This window comes from Mus caroli, unplaced genomic scaffold (assembly GCF_978045245.1).
Source record: "Mus caroli unplaced genomic scaffold, Mus_caroli_1 scaffold_15, whole genome shotgun sequence".
Taxonomy (NCBI): Eukaryota; Metazoa; Chordata; class Mammalia; order Rodentia; family Muridae; genus Mus; species Mus caroli.
In genome coordinates, this window is record NW_028227270.1 from 65,724,143 (window position 1) to 65,745,068 (window position 20,926).

Sequence of the window (20,926 nt, forward strand, 5' to 3'; positions counted from 1 at the left end):
CCTCCACTACCATCTTTCCCAAATACAACTGAACTCATAAAAGCAGAAATACTTAAGCTTTTGAGATAGTTTAGTGGGCTGACATCCTGCCACACAAGCCTGATGCTCAATCCCTGAAAACCCATGTAAAGGTAAGAGAGAAAAGTTATCTGTGGCCTTCATACATATGCTGGCATAAGCAATTATAGTAATAATAAAGTTTAAGAAGAGAGAACTAAGTGAGTGTGTTAAAACTGTACATGGGCTGGCAAAATAACGCCACAGTTACAGCCCTGGCACACAAATGAAGACTGGACCCACATAAATACCAGGTGGGTACAGAGGCCACTTGTAATTCTAGCCCCAGAAGGCACAGACAAGGATTCTCAGAGCAAGCAGGCTAAGAGGACCAGCCATATCACCGAGCTCTGGGTTCCACTGAGAGACCCTGCAACAGTGAGTGCAGTAGAACAGCAACTGTCAGTGATTCCCTAATACCAACTTCAGACCCTCCACATGCATACCACACATATGCAAAGGAAAGCGCGTGTGCACACACAGGAAGAAATAAACAAATAAGGGCTAGAGAGCTGGTTCAGCTGTTCAAGAGCACTGTTCTCACAGAAGACCTGGATTCAATTCCTAGAACTCACGTGGCATTCACAATTACCCATCAATCCCGTCCCAAAATGAACGATTCAGACATGCATGTGAGCAACTCATACACAGACATAAACACTTAAAATATCAAAAATAACATTTAAAAAATCAAAGAGGTGGGCTGGAGAGATGGCTCAGAGGTTAAGAGCACTGACTCTTGGTTAAGGGACTGTTCTTCTGAAGGTCCTGAGTTCAAATCCCAGCAACCACACGGTGGCTCACACCCATCTGTAATGAGATCTGACGCCCTATTCTGTTGTGTCTGAAGACAGCTACAGTGTACTTACATATAATAAATAAAAAAAACAAAGAGGTAAAAACTAGACCTTAGCCGGGCGTGGTAGCGCACGCCTTTAATCCCAGCACTCGGGAGGCAGAGGCAGGCGGATTTCTGAGTTCGAGGCCAGCCTGGTCTACAAAGTGAGTGCCAGGACAGCCAGGGCTACACAGAGAAACCCTGTCTCGAAAAACCAAAAACAAACAAACAAACAAACAAAAAAAAACTAGACCTTAGAAAATGGAGACTCTCTCTTACACTCCATGAGGTGAGGATTAAGGCAAGAAAGTTTCAAAAGTATGCATTTGTACATACAGAAGAAAAAAGTCCAGGAAGAGACACAACAGTCCTGAGACTGGGATGAGAGAGTAAAACGTGATTTAATTACTTGTTTTATTTAATGACATATTGCCTAGGATATTATTCATGGATTACTTGGTTGTTTTTTGTTTTGAAGTAAAAATAAGTCAAGCTTGAGAGGCAGAGGCAGAGAGGCAGAGGCAGACAGGTATCTACAAATTCAAGGCAAGCTTGGTGCCAGAGAGGACTGCACAGTAAGACCTGTCTCAAAAACAAAAGCGCCGGGCGTGGTGGCGCACGCCTTTAATCCCAGCACTTGGGAGGCAGAGGCAGGCGGATTTCTGAGTTCAAGGCCAGTCTGGTCTACAAAGTGAGTTCCAAGACAGCCAGGGCTACACAGAGAAACCTTGTCTGGAAAAACCAAAAAACAAACAAAAAAAGACATCCTCCTAACTAGCTAGCTTCCATAGTTCCAGAAGGTGCTTTGCAGGTCACTGGAAGAGAATTATCAATGGTCTTACTCATGGTGCTACAATACTCACTTACCAGGCTAGGTATGCCCACGGATGCAGAAGAGGCTCCTGTTTAAAGGTAACCCAGCAGCCTGTAACTGGACTGGAGGAGAGTCAGGCCTGGTCAAAGCCCAGGCTCAGCAGGTCACTAGCTCTAGCAGGAACCTACTACTGCTGTACTACATGGCATGCTGTCCACACACTGTCTAAACACTTGTGTTTACTGCTATAGATCAGGGCTGCTTTTGGCTTTGGCCATGGAAACGTCCTTCTGCAATGGGCATCAGTCAGTACAGAGACTCGAGCTGTCCGAAGACTGAGAGTACCTGTTGAGTGCTCAAATTCAAACAGGACATGTCCATCACCTCCCTCCCACAAGGCGCAGCAAACTGCGGAAGAGGGAGTAGAAAGGATGTGAAAAGGTGAAGAGTGTACTACAGGTTGTCTTCTGGACCCGACAATGTCCTTACACTCATGAACTCACAGCTGACTGCACAAACCAAGCCAGCATGTGTCAGTGTTTCTGCAGGCAGGCAGTGGGGGAGGGGGGGCATGAAAGTGGAAAGAGAACTGCTGGGGGGTGTCTGACTGAGGAGAGGGGAGACTGGGGATGAATAGAATCAAGATAAATGCATAGACTGGGCAAGGTGACACACATCTTTAATGCTAGCACTCAGGAGGCAGAGTCAAGGGATCTCTGAGTTTGTAGCCAGCCAGTGCTATATTAAGACCATGTCTCGCCGGGCGTGGTGGCGCACGCCTTTAATCCCAGCACTCGGGAGGCAGAGGCAGGCGGATTTCTGAGTTCGAGGCCAGCCTGGTCTACAGAGTGAGTTCCAGGACAGCCAGGGCTACACAGAGAAACCTTGTCTCGAAAAAAAAAAAAAAAACAAAACAAAAAAAAAACAAAAAAAAAAAAAACCAAAAGCAAGCAAACAAACCAACAGTCAAGTGTGGTGGGCATGCCTGTAATCCCAGCTCACTGCAGTCAGGGGCAGAATTTTGAGTTCAAAGACAGTCAGGACCATTTTGTGACACCTGTCACAAAATGAAAAAAAATGGGGAGATGAGGGTGAGGTGGATGTGGGTTAAAAGACAAGCTAAGGACGTATGAGAATCCCTTGTGGAGACTCACTAGTTTATAAGCTAGCTACAAATGTATAAAGGGGGCATGGGGGAGATAATTCTACAGCTAAGAGAGTACACCGCTCTTGCTGAGCCCAAAATTCAGTTCTCAGCACCCACATCAGGCAGCTCACAATGGCCTGGAACTCCAGTTCCAGGGGACCCAACATCCTCTGTGGTTATCTGCATTCATGGTCACATAGCCACGCAAACATTCACACATATGCATAATTAAACATTAAAAAAAAAAAAGTACACTGGGCAGTGGTGGTGCATGCCTTTAATCCCAGCACTTGGGAGGCAGAGGTAGGTGGATTTCTGAGTTCAAGGCCAGCCTAGACTTCAGAGTGAGTTCCAGGACAGCCAGGGCTATACAGAGAAACCCTGTCTCGAACCCCCTCCCCCCAAAAAGGTAAGAAAAAACAGTTTGAACACAGGAATCCTATGGGTGGACAATGTTTCCCCTAGAAGACAGATTAGTTATTAAGTGAAAATCTTAGGTGTTGGAGAGATGGCTCAGTGGTTAAGAGCACTGCCTGCTCTCTCAGAGGAGCTGGCTTAGGTTCCTGGCACCTACACTGCAGCTCCAGGTCCAGAAGACCTGCTGCCCTCTTCTGGCTTCCTTGGGTACCAGGAGGCATACACGCAGATAAAACATTCATACATAGAAAACAAGTAATAAACCTTTAAAAAAAAAAGAGGGAAGGGAAGAAAACAAAAGAACTGCCCGGCACAGTTACAAGTTACTAGTCATGAGGCCCTGACAGCGCCCCCAAATAACACTTTAGGCTACTGACATTGCTTTTGGTTGTCCACCATAACTAAATGGTAAGATCCGATCGCTGAAGACACAACACACTTTGATTACAGGACACAGAAATGGAACTGGAACATCCTCAGAAGACATCCTCCTAGTCGGGTGTGGTGGTGCACGCATTTAATCCCAGCACTTGGGAGGCAGAGGCAGGTGGATTTCTGAGTTCAAGGCCAGTCTGGTCTACAAAGTGAGTTCCAAGACAGCCAGGGCTACACAGAGAAACCTTGTCTGGAAAAACCAAAAAACAAACAAAAAAAGACATCCTCCTAACTAGCTAGCTTCCATAGTTCCAGAAGGTGCTTTGCAGGTCACTGGAAGAGAATTATCAATGGTCTTACTCATGGTGCTACAATACTCACTTACCAGGCCAGGTATGCCCACGGATGCAGAAGAGGCTCCTGTTTAAAGGTAACCCAGCAGCCTGTAACTGGACTGGAGGAGAGTCAGGCCTGGTCAAAGCCCAGGCTCAGCAGGTCACTAGCTCTAGCAGGAACCTACTACTGCTGTACTACATGGCATGCTGTCCACACACTGTCTAAACACTTGTGTTTATTGCCATAGATCAGGGCTGCTTTTGGCTTTGGCCATGGAAACGTCCTTCTGCAATGGGCATCAGTCAGTACAGAGACTCGAGCTGTCCAAAGACTGAGAGTACCTGTTGAGTGCTCAACTTCAAACAGGACATGTCCATCACCTCCCTCCCACAAGGCGCAGCAAACTGCGGAAGAGGATGTGAAAAGGTGAAGAGTGCACTACAGGTTGTCTTCTGGACCCGACATTGTCCTTACACTCATGAACTCACAGCTGACTGCACAAACCAAGCCAGCATGTGTCAGTGTTTCTGCAGGCAGGCAGTGGGAGGGGGGGGGGCATGAAAGTGGAAAGAGAACTGCTGGGGGGTGTCTGACTGAGGAGAGGGGAGACTGGGGATGAATAGAATCAAGATAAATGCATAGACTGGGCAAGGTGACACACATCTTTAATGCTAGCACTCAGGAGGCAGAGTCAAGGGATCTCTGAGTTTGTAGCCAGCCAGTGCTATATTAAGACCATGTCTCAAAAACAAAAACACAACAAAAAGGCACATTGTATAAATATATGAAATTGCCAAAGAAAAAGATTGTTTCTGTTTTTTATTTTGGAAACATTTTCAGTGTAGCCTTGGCTATCTTGACCAGGCTGGCCTTGAGCTCCCAAGTGCTGGGATTAAAGGTGCACCACAGTGGTAGGATATACCACAGCGCCCAGCTATAGGATTTTTCTTTATTTTTTTAAAGGATAATTTTAAAAAATGGATACTGTCAATCAGACAGTTCCCATTACACCCCCACACACACAAACACACACCCCCTCAATGTAAGAATTCACCCAAGACTTATAAAACTCACTAGTAGCTTTCTTAGCTAGGATGAGGTGGAAGAATCAGAAATCAAACAGATCACTGTGATTTTTTTTTTCCCGAGACAGGGTTTCTCTATGTAGCCCTGGCTGTCCTGGAACTCACTCTGTAGACCAGGCTGGCCTCAGAAATCCAACTGCCTCTGCCTCCAGAGTGCTGGAATTAAAGGTGTGTGCTATCATTGCCCGACCACTGAGATATTTTTAAATGGACAAATGAGAATTATCATGTACTCATAACCCCAGCCCCCAAAATGACATAAATTTGCTTCTACAGCTCAGGGTCCAGGCTTTACCTTAAATAAAGAGAATGCAAGTCATGCTCTACTTGCCACATAAATTTTTTTTTTCCGACTAGGCGGTACACACCAGTCATCTCTATTGCACAGTGCTAGCTGAGGTGAGCCTGGCCCACATGGGCTACCCAGAGAAACTCTGTCTCATGAACTAACAGGAATGACAAGATGGCTCAGTGGGTGAGGGCGCTTCCTGAGGAGCCTGATGACCTGAGTTCACTGCTCAGAAGGATCAGGCCTCCTTCCTCTCACAAGTTTATTTGAATGTGATGTATGTGTCATGCCATGTGTGCCCCAGACCCTCACAATTTAAGTAAATACAATACATTTTTAATTAAAGAAAGGGGTAAATGTCTTATTTCTGTGCAAGCAGAAAGAGGTCATTTCCTCCTATGGGACATAGGACATCTGCTTCTTTCTCTCTGACCATGCCATTCCTGCCGTGGTGGTAAACCACCAGCCCAGAGGCAATGAACCAAAGCATGGGAGAAATCTACACATATTTGGAAATTCAGGGACACTGATTCCAATTAAAGTAACCTTCCACATACTTACACCAGCTCTTTTTTAAATCTATATACCTATTGTTTTCCAGTAGAAATAGCTCAAAACATAATGTCTACATTATTCTACTCAGCTGGTTCCAAAGCAAGCCAGAATCATGAGTTACACATACACACAAAAGGAGCTTGGAAACATCAAATGGACTGAGAAACACGGTAAGTATGCCTTAGAGAATTCTAACCCAAAATATGTCACATAAAGAAACAAATCTCAGACTCCCTGAAATATTTTACTTTTACTAATAGATTCATTTAGGCTTATTCAGACAGAGTCTCATCCTGTAGGGTAACCTGAAACTCACTATATAGCCCAGACTGTCTTTGAACTACAGAAATCCTCTGAATTAAACCTCTCAAGTGCTGGCACTGGTGTGAGCCACCATGCCTAGCTCAACTGTGATACATAAAATGTGGACACACACTGAGGACTGACTAACTGGGCCACCTTATTCTGATACCCACAGAGAGTCTAAGCACATACCCCATACTGCTAGAGTAGCAAACCCCAAACCTGGTGTTGTTACTCCCATGTTAAACCTCTCCTGTCTGTGCCTACACAAGCAGGCACAGTATTGACAGGTCTCTGGAATCTGACTCGTTTACTTTCTCACTCCCAAGTCTCTATTTATTACGACAGCCACAGCCACACTCTTTCCCATCACCATATGTGAGCAACTCATTTTCTCAGCTTTGAATACTCTCCTGCCCACCATCTGCTGAAATCCTATTCCTCCTTCAAAGTTGCAAGGCATTGTGCTAAGAGCTACTGAGCCTTTTAGGGCAGAGCTAGACCCACTAGAATTCCACTAATAGCTTCAGTAACCTTAGCAAATAAATCAAGGAATCTGTTTCCTCTCCAGATAGCACAGCAGACATGGCACCATTTGTACTCTGTAAAGGGTGTGGGTTATGTTTCTGGTCATAAATGATCTAACACTGTACTTAAGGCAGAGGTAACAAGCAGTAACTTCTAAGCTACCTTTCTTCCCTCCTTCAACATCAACAAGTTGTCTCTTCCCTAAACTCCAATAGCAAAGACAAAGATGGATGGTTAGATGGACGGACAGACACACACACACACAGAGACCCCCAAAGAGCTTCCTGGCACTCTCATTAGTCATGTTACATATCTTGGCTTCAACATTAGGATATGAACAAGATGCTTACAAATGTGGACTTGTAAATATATTTACGGCACTATTTGTGTGAATTATCTGACCTCTCACATCTGTTTTCTTCAGTATAAAGAATGGAAGTTAACTATAGTCTCCGAAAGAAGTTTAAGGTTATAATGCTTGACATTTGTACACGTCAAACATTGTCTAACAGAGTCTGAGATGCTGACCCTAGTCTTGTTTACAGAACATAAAAACAGAAAATGCATTTTCTCAATATAGTCAAATTGGTAAAACTCGACACTAAGCTAGCTAATCTGACCTCAGTGTTACTAACCATGCTAGCCACTCTTCTTCTGGAAAACAAGGAGATCCTTAGGCACTTTAAACTCCCATACTGTTGCACTCACAAACTTCTAAGTGTATCACAGTTTACCCTCATTTCACAGGTGGCCTACCACTAAGAGCTACAAAGTGTAGTCTGCCCAATAAAACCCTGAAAGAAACGCTCTACAAAGCAGTGAAAGCTGTCTGTTTATTCATTCTTAAATGCTAATCTGGTGTCATCAATTTCTCTATGCTATGCCTACAATAGTAATTTACCACTTAGACACATCCACCACATCAATTAAACATGCACGCGGGCACACACACAAACATCTCAGCAGTAACACCCGACTCTTAAGACGGTACAGCAGAGGCACTAGAAGCCCAGGGAAGGCCCTGGGAAGGCCATGCTTTAAATGGACGCCACCAATTTAATAGCTGAGTAACCTAAGTAAGCCGTTTCCTTTTTGTTTGGAAAAGGCTGGCCTCAAACTCAGAAAAACTGAGATTACAGTCTCAGGCCACACCCACTGATGCTACTTCTTACAATTCATACCCATCTGTAAGACAGGGCCTGTTACAGTATGGACCCTTTAGGGCTGTGCATTCAAAAAGCTAACATGCTTTAGTCAAGTTCTCACAACATCACAAATATTTAGTGGATGGTGTCTGGCACTAAGGCTTAGCATAAAAAGTGCTAAAAAAAAATATCAATATTTACCACATTTCCTATTAGAAAATGAGTTCTATTGACTTCAATTTATCCGGAAAAATGATTACTAATAGTCACAACTGTTTAGGCACATTTACTGTTTACAAAGTCGTCATCATCTTCTTCTTCTTCTTCTATTTTTTTTTTCCGAGACAGAGTTTCTCTGTGTAGCCCTGGCTGTCCTGGAACTCACTCTGTAGACCAGGCTGGCCTTGAACTCAGAAATCCCCCTGCCTCTGCCTCCCGAGTACTGGGATTAAAGGCGTGCGCCACCACTGCCCGGCCCCAAAGTCTTAATACAGTGTAACACCCCTAAACTCAGTTTACCTCCAAAAACATCCGCAAGGGAATAGACATTTCGAAGTTATACATTTTAAGAACTAAGAATACGGCTAATGTCATGGTTACCACCACCCCGGTGGCATCCTCCAACCAGACCCTCCACCTTTTTTTTTTTTTTTAAACCAAACCAAACCAAACCAAACCAGAAACATCCACTAATGGGGCGGGTCCTGCAGGTTGCCACCCTCCTCAAGCACAGTCAGTCGTTCAGGAGGCCGATGGCAACAAATCCAGTCAGAGGCCTTCGATGATACTTCATGTTACATTGTTTCCTCCAGAGGCGTCCTCCCACATTTCTAGGGCAGGTGCCAGGTCTGTGTGTGGGCGCTTCTTTTCCCCCCACTATAACCACCCAACACGAGCCCTAGGGACCGAGAGTCCCCCCAGCAAGCGTCGGTGAATAACATGGGATGGTGGTGGTCTGCGGTCCAGCCCAGCGAGCTGACGCCAACTCTGCGATTGGGGATCTGAGTTATCTCTAGCACATCCCCACCAATCGATGGGCGGAGAGGGTCTGGCGGGTTAATCAGGCCGGCAAGGATTGCAGACCAGCGACGCTACGGGAAATCAAGGCAGCTGACCCACTGTGGTCGAGCTCGGCTGGCAGAGGTGGCTGGAAGACTGAGGACCCACAGAGGTTGGGCGCCGGGGAAATCCGGGCAGTTGGCGTCTGGGGGGGAGGGGGCCGCCTGCGGGTCTGAAACTGGTCCCAACCCCAACCTGAGGATGGTTTTGCGCTCCTCTAGGGTCCCACTCCCCATCCCGCGGCGGCCTGGGCTGCACCGAGAACTCGCTGCTACCTGAAACTGCAGCAGCTTCTCGGTCTGCTCCTGAGTTAGATCCTGCTCCTCAGGCGCCGCCATTTTGCCGCCGCCTCTACGCTCCTGACCCGTCCGCACCGTCACCCGCCGGAAGTGATCTCAGGTGTAACCACTTCCGGCCTGAACCGCCGCCGGGACTCAACTGCGTCTGCGCGCGCTAGCTCGCGGGCACCCTCCCCGCTCCCCTTCCGAATCTCGCCACCAGAGGGCGACGTTCGCAGGTCTAGGCCGAACAATTCCGGACCCTGCCGATCTATCTCCCAAAGATCTAAAATTGATGAAAAGATGACAGACCCCAGAGGGTCAGTGTACCTCCAGGAGCTCGGGAGAGTCCCGCAATTTGGCTGCTCCTTAACCGTTTTTTTTTGTTTAGTTTTTTTTTTTTTTTTTTTTTTTTCTTTTTTTTTTTTTTTTTTTTTTCCGAGACAGGGTTTCTCTGTATAGCCCTGGCTGTCCTGGAACTCACTTTGTAGACCAGGCTGGCCTCGAACTCAGAAATCCGCCTGCCTCTGCCTCCCGAGTGCTGGGATTAAAGGCGTGCGCCACCACGCCCGGCTCCGTTTTTTTTTAATTATCTACGATATTCTTGAAGATTTCTCAGGAAACGATTGCTTTCACGAAATAGCGCCAGTTTGATACTTAATCCTTTCGTAAAGTTTTTGAGATCGGGTTTCCCCTGTGTAGCCCTGGCTGTTCTGGAACTTGATTTGTTACTTACTAGGGGAAACAGTGGTGAGGCTTTGTTGTCGCTTGCTAGGAGTGTCTGTAACCCGGTTAATGGTGCTTCCCAGACACTCAGCTCTGTACCTCGTCCAACCTCATGCCCCGGCCACTCGCCCTTCATCCCTTTGACAGACCAAAAATAAGATAGTTGGACTGAGTCAAGGAAACTTAACTTTAAGTGTGTATGATTCCTTGCATTCGAAGGGTATCCTGGAGCAAGCCACCTAGACTCTGTTACTTTTGGTTGAACGCGATTAACTTAAAGCCTGCCCATTCCTCCTTTGCCTTTTCCTGGGCACACTGCGGCGGCCAAGACTCGAAGATCTTGAACTCAAGACCAACCTGAACTACATAATGAGACCGTATGTCAAAACAACAACAATCAAAGGAACAACACCCACACACCCACCCCGAGTGCATTTTATTCCTAAGCTTTAGGCCCTTCTTAGCTTAATATTGTACGATAAAAACGTGAGCCACACGAGCAATTTTATAATAGCAGCCACACTAGGGAGAAGTGATATTCTGCTGATGGGAAACTAAATTATTAGTTCACCCATTACAGAAATCAGAATAAAGACTCCCCTCACAATTAAAGTTAGAACTGTTATACAACCCAGCTACACCAGTTCTGGTGTACACTTCCAAGAGTCAAAGTCAGTTTACTATAGACATACCTATAATTCACATACTGATATGCACAATAAATCATAGAATCAGCCTAAGTGTCTACCAGTAGATTAGTGGACAAAAAAAAAAGTCTATATATAGCAGAGCATGGCAGCACATACCTTTAATACTTTAATACCTTTAGTACTCAGTTGGCAGAGGCAAGTGGATCCCTGAGTTCCAGGTCAGCCTGATCTACAAATCAAGTTCCAGAACAGCCAGGGCTACACAGGGGAAACCCGATTTTTTTTTTAAAGATTTATTTATTTATTTATTTATTTATGTATTTATTTAATATAAGTACACTGTAGCTGTCTTCAGACACTCCAGAAGAGAGAGTCAGATCTCATTACGGATGGTTGTGAGCCACCATGTGGTTGCTGGGATTTGAACTCCAGACCTTAGGAAGAGCAGTCGGGTGCTCTTACCCACTGAGCCATCTCACCAGCCCGGGAAACCCGATCTTAAAAAAACAAAACAAAATTCTAGCACTGGAGAGATGGCTCAGCAGTTAAGAGCACTGTCTATTCTTCCAGAGGACTTAAGTTCAATTCCCAGCACCAACAGGGCAGCTCGAAACAGTTTGTAACTCCAGTTCCAGGCATACACAGGTGCAGGGAAAACAACAATGCACTTAAAATAAAAAAGTTTGCCAGGCAGTGGTGGCACACGCCTTTAATCCCAGCACTTGGGAGGCAGAAGCCGGCAGATTTCTGAGTTTGAGGCCAACCTGGTCTACAGAGTGAGTTCCAGGACAGCCAGGGCTACACAGAGAAACCCTGTCGCAAAAACAATAACAAAAAACAAATAAACAAAAGAAATCTCTTTACAGAACTGAACAGATTAAGAAAGCATGGACCAGCCGGGCATGGTGGCGCACGCCTTTAATCCCAGCACTCGGGAGGCAGAGGCAGGCGGATTTCTGAGTTCGAGGCCAGCTTGGTCTACAAAGTGAGTTCCAGGACAGCCAGAGCTACACAGAGAAACCCTGTCTCGAAAAACCACAAAAAAAAAAAAAAAAAAAAAAAAAAAAAAGCATGGACCTCAGCCACCATGCTTGACACAGAGAGACTGTAAGGTGAGCTTAGAGGAGCTCTGGGGACCACTGGGGACAGTTAATAATGAATGCAAGTTGGTTCTAGGATCTAGGAGCTACCCAAATACTAAATGACTCTGTGATTTAAAGGACTCATTGCTCTTGCAGGGGACCTGGATTTCATTCCTGGCCCCTGCTTGGTGGATCACAATCATCTGGAGTTCCACCTTCAGGGGATCTGACACCACGTCTGGCTGCTGTGGCCCACAGACACACATGCGGTGCACATACACACTCGCAGGCAAATACTCATGTATCTAAAAAATAAAAAAGAATAAATCTATTAAAAGATTAAACAGGCCTGGAGGCGGGGGTCACAAACTTTAACTCTGAGCATTCAGGAGGCAGAGGCAGGTGAATCTCTGAGTTTGAGGCCAGCCTGGGCTATGCAATGAGTTCCAGGACAGCCAGGGCTAAACAAAGGAACCTGTCTCATAGTAATAATAATAAGAAGAATAAATACATTAAAGATGCACCAGGAAGGTCTATTTTTTAAAAAAGATTTTATGTGTTTTATATATATATATGATGAGTACACGTAGCTATCTTCAGACACACCAGAAGAGGGCATCAGATTCCATTACAGATGGTTGTAAGCCACCATGTGGTTGCTGGGAATTGAACTCAGGACCTCTGGAAGAGCAGTCAGTGTCAACCGCTGAGCCATCTCTCCAGCCCTAGGAAGGTCTATTGAAAAGATAAAGACTCCATCACTTATAACAGTCATTTATATCAAAAGAGTGATGTTGAACACAGTGTCCTGGGGTGGTGGGACTGCCTTATTTAGAGCTCTCTGATCTACAGTCATTCTCTAGGTTTGGGCTGTAAGAATAATACCCAACCTTTCTGAGTCCTTTATGGTATCTACTGTTCTGTCATAGCCCCAGGCAGCACTGTTTCGTGTGCATGAAGGAGACCAAGAAGAAGGAGACCAGGAAAGCCTCAAGTTCCAGCCCATTTTGCCCATTTTATACTGTGCAAATTCCAAGTTTACCAAATGGATACCCAATCACCTCTACTGTCTTATGTAGCTTCCACTGTCACTTTGATACAGCCCAGAGTCACTTTAAAAAGGGAATCTCAACTGAGGGATTGCCCAGGTCAGACTGGCCTGTGGGTGTGCCCAGGGGAAACTGTCCTGGTAGGTAAAGGATGCAAGAGTGCCCAGCACACTGTGGTTGGTCCCAAGCTGTATAAGAAAACCAATCAGCAAGCAGTGTTCATCCTTCAAGATCCCTCTGAGTTCTTGCCCCAACCTCCCTTAATCATGGATCATAACCTATGAGCTGAAGGAAATCTTTTTTGACAGAAGCCATCTAGAAAAATCTAAGGCAAGCAAGTGAGTTTTCTGGAAATGGCCCACCATTTTACAAGGCTGTGGTGGGTGAGCTCTGAGATGCAAGGGCACCAGAGACTTCATCCTTCTTGCTTCTTGCTGCTGATATGCCATTTCTGTAACTATTGCATAACCTAGTGATTCCTAGGCATCTGACCACCCTATTGGGCAAATTTTCTGCAGACCTACAAGAAGATGTAAGCTCAGCTCATGTAATTATGCTGTATAGACAAACTGATGACTTCACAATTTTTTTTGTTTTTGTTTTTGTTTTTGAAGACAGGGTTTCTCTGTGTAGCTCTGGCTGTCATGGAACTCACTCTGTTGACCAAGCTGGCATCAAACTCAGAAATCCACCTGCCTCTGACTACCAAGTGCTGGGATTAAAGGCATGCACCACCACTGCCCAGCAATTTCACAACTTCTGATAATGATTTTTATAGAACTCTTAGATTGATACAAATACTCTCTTTATTGTAGAATAAAGCTACAAACAGAACTCTATACACCTTCATATGTCACAAGCTAATTGCACTAGGATAAGAAAGCAGTCTTGGAAACCAATTTGTCATCAAGGAAAATGTTCTTTCTAGGTCAGGTCCAAGGATGAAGCCACAGGTGTGCCCTATGATAAAGCAAGACCATGTGAAACTGTTGCTTTGAACTTAAAATGAGCTTATAGAATGAGACACTGTTTTGAACTTCCTATTGACATCCTTCTGTGACTCCCCTTTTGTGTAACATTTTATCTGTGAGGTAATTTTATAAAGAACTTTTGTCTAAGGAGGAATAAAAAGGCTGAGAGAAGAAATAAAGTGTGGCTTTTGCTTTGGGTGCTCTGCTCCATCCATCAAAGATATATATGCATATGTCTGTTTGTCTTCATGTATGTACATACATACATACCTGTATAGGTGTGTGTGTGTGTGTGTGTGTGTATGCATGCATGAACAGTTGAGGAATTGTTGAAATAGGAGGTCAAGCCTGGCCAAAGTGTGTGTACCTCTGTGTGTCTGTGTGTATTCTTGAATTCTTGCCTTTTTTTTTTTTTTTTCTCTCTGGCTCCTGAAGAGTTAACTACAAGTCTCTCACCTGGCCGGCAAGGGGCCCTAGAGCCAGAGAGAAACTAAGCCTGTTTCTTTTTCTTTTTCTTTTTCTTTTTCTTTTCTTTTCTTTCTTTTTTTTTTTTTTTTTTTTTTTTGTTTTTCGAGACAGGGTTTCTCTGTGTAGCCCTGGCTGTCCTGGAACTCACTCTGTAGACCAGGCTGGCCTCGAACTCAGAAATCCTCCTGCCTCTGCCTCCGGAGTGCTGGGATTAAAGGCGTGCGTCAACATGCCTGGCCAGCCTTTTTCTTAAATTCCCTGCTGCCATCAGTGGGAATCAAATTACCAGAAGCCAGCAGCTTTTGTCTATAGAATGGCAAGGAGTTAAAACCAGAATTGTCAAAGGCAAAACAGTTCTGGCTCTGATCACCACTGAAGCCACTCATGGCTGCCTGCCTCAGTCTACCTGGATACTAGGCTGGCTACCAGCACCCTTTCCACCTCTAAGCTTCGTTTGGCCATGGTGTTTGTTGCGGCGACACCAACCAAGTTAGAGCATCTACTGTCTAGTCATCCTGGCTATAAACCATCTATCCGCAAGTTATTCACCTCCTTAACCACTAGGAGACATGAACCTACACTGTGTCCTATGCGTTCATTTATGCTGGATGTCTGCTGTAAGTGGGATCATGTAACACCCTGCTTTTGTGGCTAGCTTCTTTCACTTGCCGTAATGCTCTCGAGGCTCAATTATGTTGAAGCGTATGTCATACTTTTTATGACTGAATCATGCTGTACTTTCTTGAGTGACCACAGTTTTCACTCGTTAATGGGCTAATGGACATTTGAATTTTTTCATATTTAGATTATTTTGTTATGTTGTGTTGTGTTTGTTTTTTCTTTTCTGAGAAGGGTCTTTGCTATTATAAACCAACCTATCTCTCCAAGCTCAGACCTGCTCAGACCTGGCAAACCAACCTATCTCCAAGCTCCTGATCCTGCTGCCTCTGAGCTCCAAGAGCTGGCCTTGCAGGTGTGTCCCACCATGCCTTGCTTACTGTCATTTAACAACCCTGCTGTGAATATTTGTATAGAAACTTTGTTGTGAATAGCTGTTTTGATTCTTGTGTAGATAGACCCGGGGATCCAAGTTGCTGGGTCATCTGGTGATTCTATTTTTAATTTTTTGAAGAAACAGCAGCTAAATTTTTACATTCTACAGTCTGTAGTGGATCCAAGTTTTCAGTGACCTTGTTAACACTTCTCCCTTTGAGAAAAAAAAGTCTGTGCTGCCGTAAGAGTGTGAAATGCTAACTGAGGCTTGGATTTGTGTTTCTGTGGTGACTAATGGTGCTTTTCATGTGACTAACGGCCATTTGTACATTGTCATTGCTTTGCTTTTAAGACAAGGTCACAGCATACAGTCCAAGCTTGTCTTTAATTTGTGCTGGGATCATAACTGTGGAGTTGCCGGGCAGTGGTGGCTCACGCCTTTAATCCCAGCACTTGAGAGGCAGAGGCAGGTGGATTTCTGAGTTCGAGGCCAGCCTGGTCTACAGAGTGAGTTCCAGGACAGCCAGGGCTACACAGAGAAACCCTGTCTCGAAAAAACCAAACCAAGCCAAAACAAGACAAAACTGTGGACTTCTATGCCCACCTCTTTTTTTTTTTTTTTTTTTGAGACAGAATCTCGATATGTTTGTTGCTCTTGACCTCCTGCAATCCAACAATTCTCATACGTGAGACTTCTGGGTCTCTGGCACTATAGACGATGTTGTCTCACTTAGATGCTTATTAATCACTATTTTGGTGACCATGGGAACCACATTCTGGGCCTTGAACAAACTACGCAAGTGTCTACCACTGAACTATACACCTAACATTTGCCTCAAACACCTCACGAAACTAAGGAGTAAAGAACATTCCCTGGGGGGGGCTGGTGAGATGGCTCAGTGATTAAGAGCACTGACAGCTCTTCCAGAGGTCCTGAGTTCAAATCCCAGCAACCACATGATGGCTCACAGCCATCTGTAATGGGATCTGATGCCCTCTTCTGGTGCGTCAGTATACTCATATACATAAAGTAAGTTAAATCTTAATAATAATAAAAAAAGAACATGCCCTACTTAACACACTCCGTGTGCTTAGTAACAAGAGGATACAGGGGCTGGTGAGATGGCTCAGTGGGTAAGAGCACCCGACTGCTCTTCCGAAGGTCCAGAGTTCAAATCCCAGCAACCACATGGTGGCTCACAACCATCCGTAACGAGATCTGGCGCCCTCTTCTGGACTGTCTGAAGACAGCTACAGTGTACTTACATATAATAAATAAATAAATCTTTAAAAAAAAAAAAAAAACAAGAGGATACAAAAACCGAATACACGAATACAGAGCAAAAAATAATAAAACTCTTGAGCCCAGTATGGTGGCACACATCTTTAATCCCAGCACCCCAGAGGCAGAGGAAGGCAGATCTCTGTGAGTTTGGGGCCTGGTCTACAGAGAAAGTTTCAGGACCAACGAACCAAATTTATCAGTACAACAAAAGGATTATACAAGGGAAATAGGTGGGTGTTATCCCTGGTCAAGGACGGCCCAATGGATAAAAATCAATCACGACACTGAGCGACGGACGTTGTGCACAGTCTGAAGTCTGAAGCAGGAGGATCTGAAGCCAGGCTGGATCTCACAGTGAACACCAACCAGCTGTATGGAGAAGGTAGGCAATGGGGACTGGTGTCCTTGAAGACATGCCTTGTCCTGGCCTGGCTGTCCTCCCTTCTCTGTCCCTCTGCCTTCTGCCCACCATGAAGTGTCCTTCACACACCCTCTGCCACAGAGCTGGTGCTTTGCCTCACCTCACACAGGCCAAAAAGCCATGGAGTCGTGGACAGAAACCATGGGACAGAGGAGATCTTGAACGTTTTTGTTTGGTTGGTTGGTTTATTTTTGGTTTTTGGAGACAGGGTTTCTCTGTGTAGCCCTGACTGTTCTGGAACTCACTCTGTAGACCAGGCTGGCCTCGAACTTAGAAATCCACCTGCCTCTGCCTCCTGAGTGCTGGGATCAAAGGCGTGTGCCACCACACCCAGCTTGAATGTTTTTTAAGTTGTTTTCTGAGTATCTTGTCACAGTGGCAAAAAGTGAGAGGGGGGGATGTGACGACTTGTACAATGACAACCAGAAATAACTGTTGAAGAAAAGCTCAGTAGGTGACCCTGATTCAAAGGTCAGAAGACAAGTGACAAAGGACACTGGCCTGTGAACGCACATGTGAACACACACACAAATACACCCACACACACCCCCAAACACCCCCCCACACACACAGACACATACACAAATGATATGTTTAAAAATTTTTTTTATGTGCTGGTGAGATGGCTCAGCGGATAAGAGTGCTGACTATTCTTCCAAAGGTCCTGAGTTCAAATCCCACCAACCACATGGTGGCTCACAGCCATCTGTAATGAGATCTGTAATGACACCCTCTTCTGGTATGCTAAAGACAGCTACAGTGTACTTATATATAATAATAAGTAGGGCTGGTGAGATGGCTCAGTGGGTAAGAGCACCCGACTGCTCTTCCGAAGGTCCAGAGTTCAAATCCCAGCAACCACATGGTGGCTCACAGCCATCCGTAACGAGATCTGGCGCCCTCTTCTGGAGTGTCTGAAGACAGCTACAGTGTACTTACATATAATAAATAAATAAAAATCTTTAAAAAAAATAATAAGTAAATACTTTAAAAAGAATTTTTTTATGGGCTGGAGAGATGGCTCAGAGGGTAGGAGCACTGACTGCTCTTCCAGAGGTCCTGAGTTCAATTCCCAGTAACCACGTGGTGGCTCACAACCATCTGTAACGGGATCTGATGCCCTCTTCTGGGGTGTCTGAAGAGAGCAATGGTGTACTCATATACATTAAATAAATAAACACATCTTTTCCCCCCTATTCTTCTAGAGAACCTCGGTTTAATTCCCAGCACGTACCCGGACTTCACCACTGCCTGTAACTCTAATTCCAGGGGATCCCTGAGGCAAAATATGAATGCACATACCACAAATCTTTAAATTAATTATTTATGTGTGTGTGTGCCTGTCCGTATGTGTACCATGTGCATGCAATGCCCATAGAGACCAGAAAAGGACATTGGATCTCCTGAAACTGGAGTTGTGAGCCATCTGATGTGGATGCTGGGAGCTGATCCTGGGTCATCTGAGAAAGCAGTGAGTGCTCTTAACTGCTGAGCCATCTCTCCAGCCCAAATACAAAGCTCTTTTAAAAAATAAAAATGGCAGGGATGAGGAAAGCACTCCCTAGTGACAGAAAGCAGAGTGCTGCTGTCCTGGGAGTGGGCTGAAACAGAAGCCAACTGAGAAAGGGCACAGGAAGCCTTTCAGGTGATGGTGTGCCTCCTTTCTTCATTGAGCTAGAGTGCTAGAAGGTGCTGCTCAGGCTGCTGGGGTGGAAAAGGCATCAACAGCATCCCTGTCAGCATCTTTCATGTGATAATATTAACCTGCCAGGCATCATCCCACTGAGCTTGGAAAGATAGAGAACATGCTACTCTTTCGGACAGCTGGCAGCCTGCAGTAACTCTAGCTACAATGTATCTAGTTACATAGTATCTTATACCTTTGGCCTCTGTAGGTACCTGGACATATACACATTCACCCATACCCATACACATATACATACATATGTATAACTTTAAAAATAATTTTAAAAAATCATGCATGAAGCAGAATCATATGGATTTCTGTGAGTTTGAGTCCAGCCTGGTCTACATAGCAGGCTCAAGGCCAGACAGCTGCATAGTGAGAATGACTCAAAAACCTAAAGTTCTCTCTGGTGTAGTAGTGGCATGAACATTACAGGGGTAACCTCACTGCGCCTCACTGTGATGACCTGCTCATTCTTTCAGGCAATGTTAATTGAACTCAGTGGGTTACTAACACAAAAAAAAAAAAAATGGGAGAGGATGGAGAGGGGCTGGTGAGATGGCTCAGCAGTAAGAGCATTGACTGCTCTTCTGAAGGTACTGAGTTTAAATCCCAGCAACCACATGGTGGCTCACAACCACCAGTAATGAAATCTGATGCCCTCTTCTGGTGCATCTGAAGACAGCTACAGTGTACTTATGTATAATAATAAATAAATCTGCCGGGCAGGGCAGTGGTGGCCCATGCCTTTAATCCCAGCACTTGGGAGGCAGAGGCAGTCAGATTTCTGAGTTCGAGGCCAGCCTGGTCTATAGAGTGAGTTCCAGGATAGTCAGGGCTACACAGAGAAACCCTGTCTCGGAAAACCAAAAAATTGAGTGAACGGAGTTGACCGGAGAGGGAGCAGAGGTCCTAAACCAATTCAATTCGGAACAACCACATGAAGGCTCACAACCATTTGTACAGCTACAGTGTCCTCACAAAAATAAATAAATAAATAAATAAATAAATCTTTTTTAAAAAGTGGGGGAGGGTAACTGTTGGGGAGGGGATACCTGGGAGGCGTGAGATATGTGAGGGGGGAACATATGCTCAAAATGCATTACTTGTTTGTATAAAATTGACAAAGAGGGCTGCAGAGATGGCTCAGTGGTTAAGAGCACTGACTGCTCTTCCAGAGGTTCTGAGTTCAATTCCCAGCAACCACATGGTGGCTCACAACCATCTGTAATGGGATCTTGGCGCCCTCTTCTGTCCTACAGGCATATATGCAGGCAGAACACTGTATACATAATAAATAAATCTTAAAATAAAAATTGACAAAGACTAAAAGAGAGGTACTCACCTGGCAGTGGTGGTGCACGCCTTTAATCCCAGAATCCCAGATGCAGAGACACGTGGATCTTTATGAATTTGAGGCCGGCCTTATCTACAGAGTGAGCTCCAGGAACAGCCAGGGATACATGGAGAAACCCTGTCTTGAAAAACAAAAACACAACCAAAAAAGATACTGTATTTTTGAAAAAGGTCACTGGGCAGTGGTGGCGCATGCCTTTAATCCCAGCACTTGGGAGGCAGAGGCTGTTAGATTTCAGAGTTCGAGGCCAGCCTCGTCTACAGACGGCCAGGGCTAAACAGAAAAACAGTCTCGAAATTTAAAAAAAAAAAAAAAAAAAATCACTAGTTTGAAGCTATACAAGAATTTGAGGTCAAATAGGCTACTAAAAAACAAAACAAAACAAAACAAACAAACAAACAAAAAACCGCGAAAGTGATTACAATGTGCAATGCGAGTTTGGCATACAATCTGCTGTCACAATACGTATATTAATTACCAAAGAAAACCGCAGCTTTACCAAAGAACGCAGGCTCCACCTGTACTGAGTAATCTACGGGAACCTAACCAATAATGGGACAAACTGACCCTCTGCTCTAAGAACTAGAGAAAGAGCTCAAATTGAAAGACAAAACAATCAGCCAGTTAATTGCCTTAAGGAACATCAATGTCACCAGACAGGGAGAAAGAGGAACCGTCCCTGATTTCAGGGGATCATCACACAGATAGGGCGGCGGGATGCTTCACTCAGTCCTGCGCCGAGAGAACAAGGCTCTGCTGTGCGCGCCTGGCACTCAAGACTTTCCCAGCCTCAGCTCCCTCCTCCCACGCAGGAAGAGGACGCTTGTATCACGAAGCTCACAAAATTGGCTCTGGGAGAAACTTTTCGGTTGAATGCACCCGGTGCCAGCCCAGTGCTGCTGGCACGCTCTGGAGCCGAAGGTGGGCTTCGGGGGCTCGAACCGAGGGCGGGGCGACCACCCGGCCCCGCGGGCCCCGCCCTCGGCCGCTGACGTCACCGCATTCCCGCCG

At 45.2% G+C, this 20,926-nt stretch overlaps 1 protein-coding gene across 3 annotated transcripts in view; it reads right to left on the bottom strand.

Moving 5' to 3' along the window:
• The window catches only part of Faf2 (Fas associated factor family member 2), a 46,638-nt gene extending 37,314 nt beyond the window's left edge, over window positions 1–9,324 (bottom strand). For 2 of the 3 annotated variants that reach the window (XM_085831070.1, XM_021180487.2), the window contains exon 1: window positions 9,224–9,324. In XM_085831070.1, the coding sequence (XP_085687196.1) occupies window positions 9,224–9,286 (63 nt within the window). In that variant the 5' untranslated portion in view covers window positions 9,287–9,324. The remainder of the gene's footprint in view (window positions 1–9,223) is intronic. The other variant, XM_085831071.1, reaches the window with a different exon arrangement.
• Between the last annotated feature and the right edge of the window lie 11,602 nt (window positions 9,325–20,926).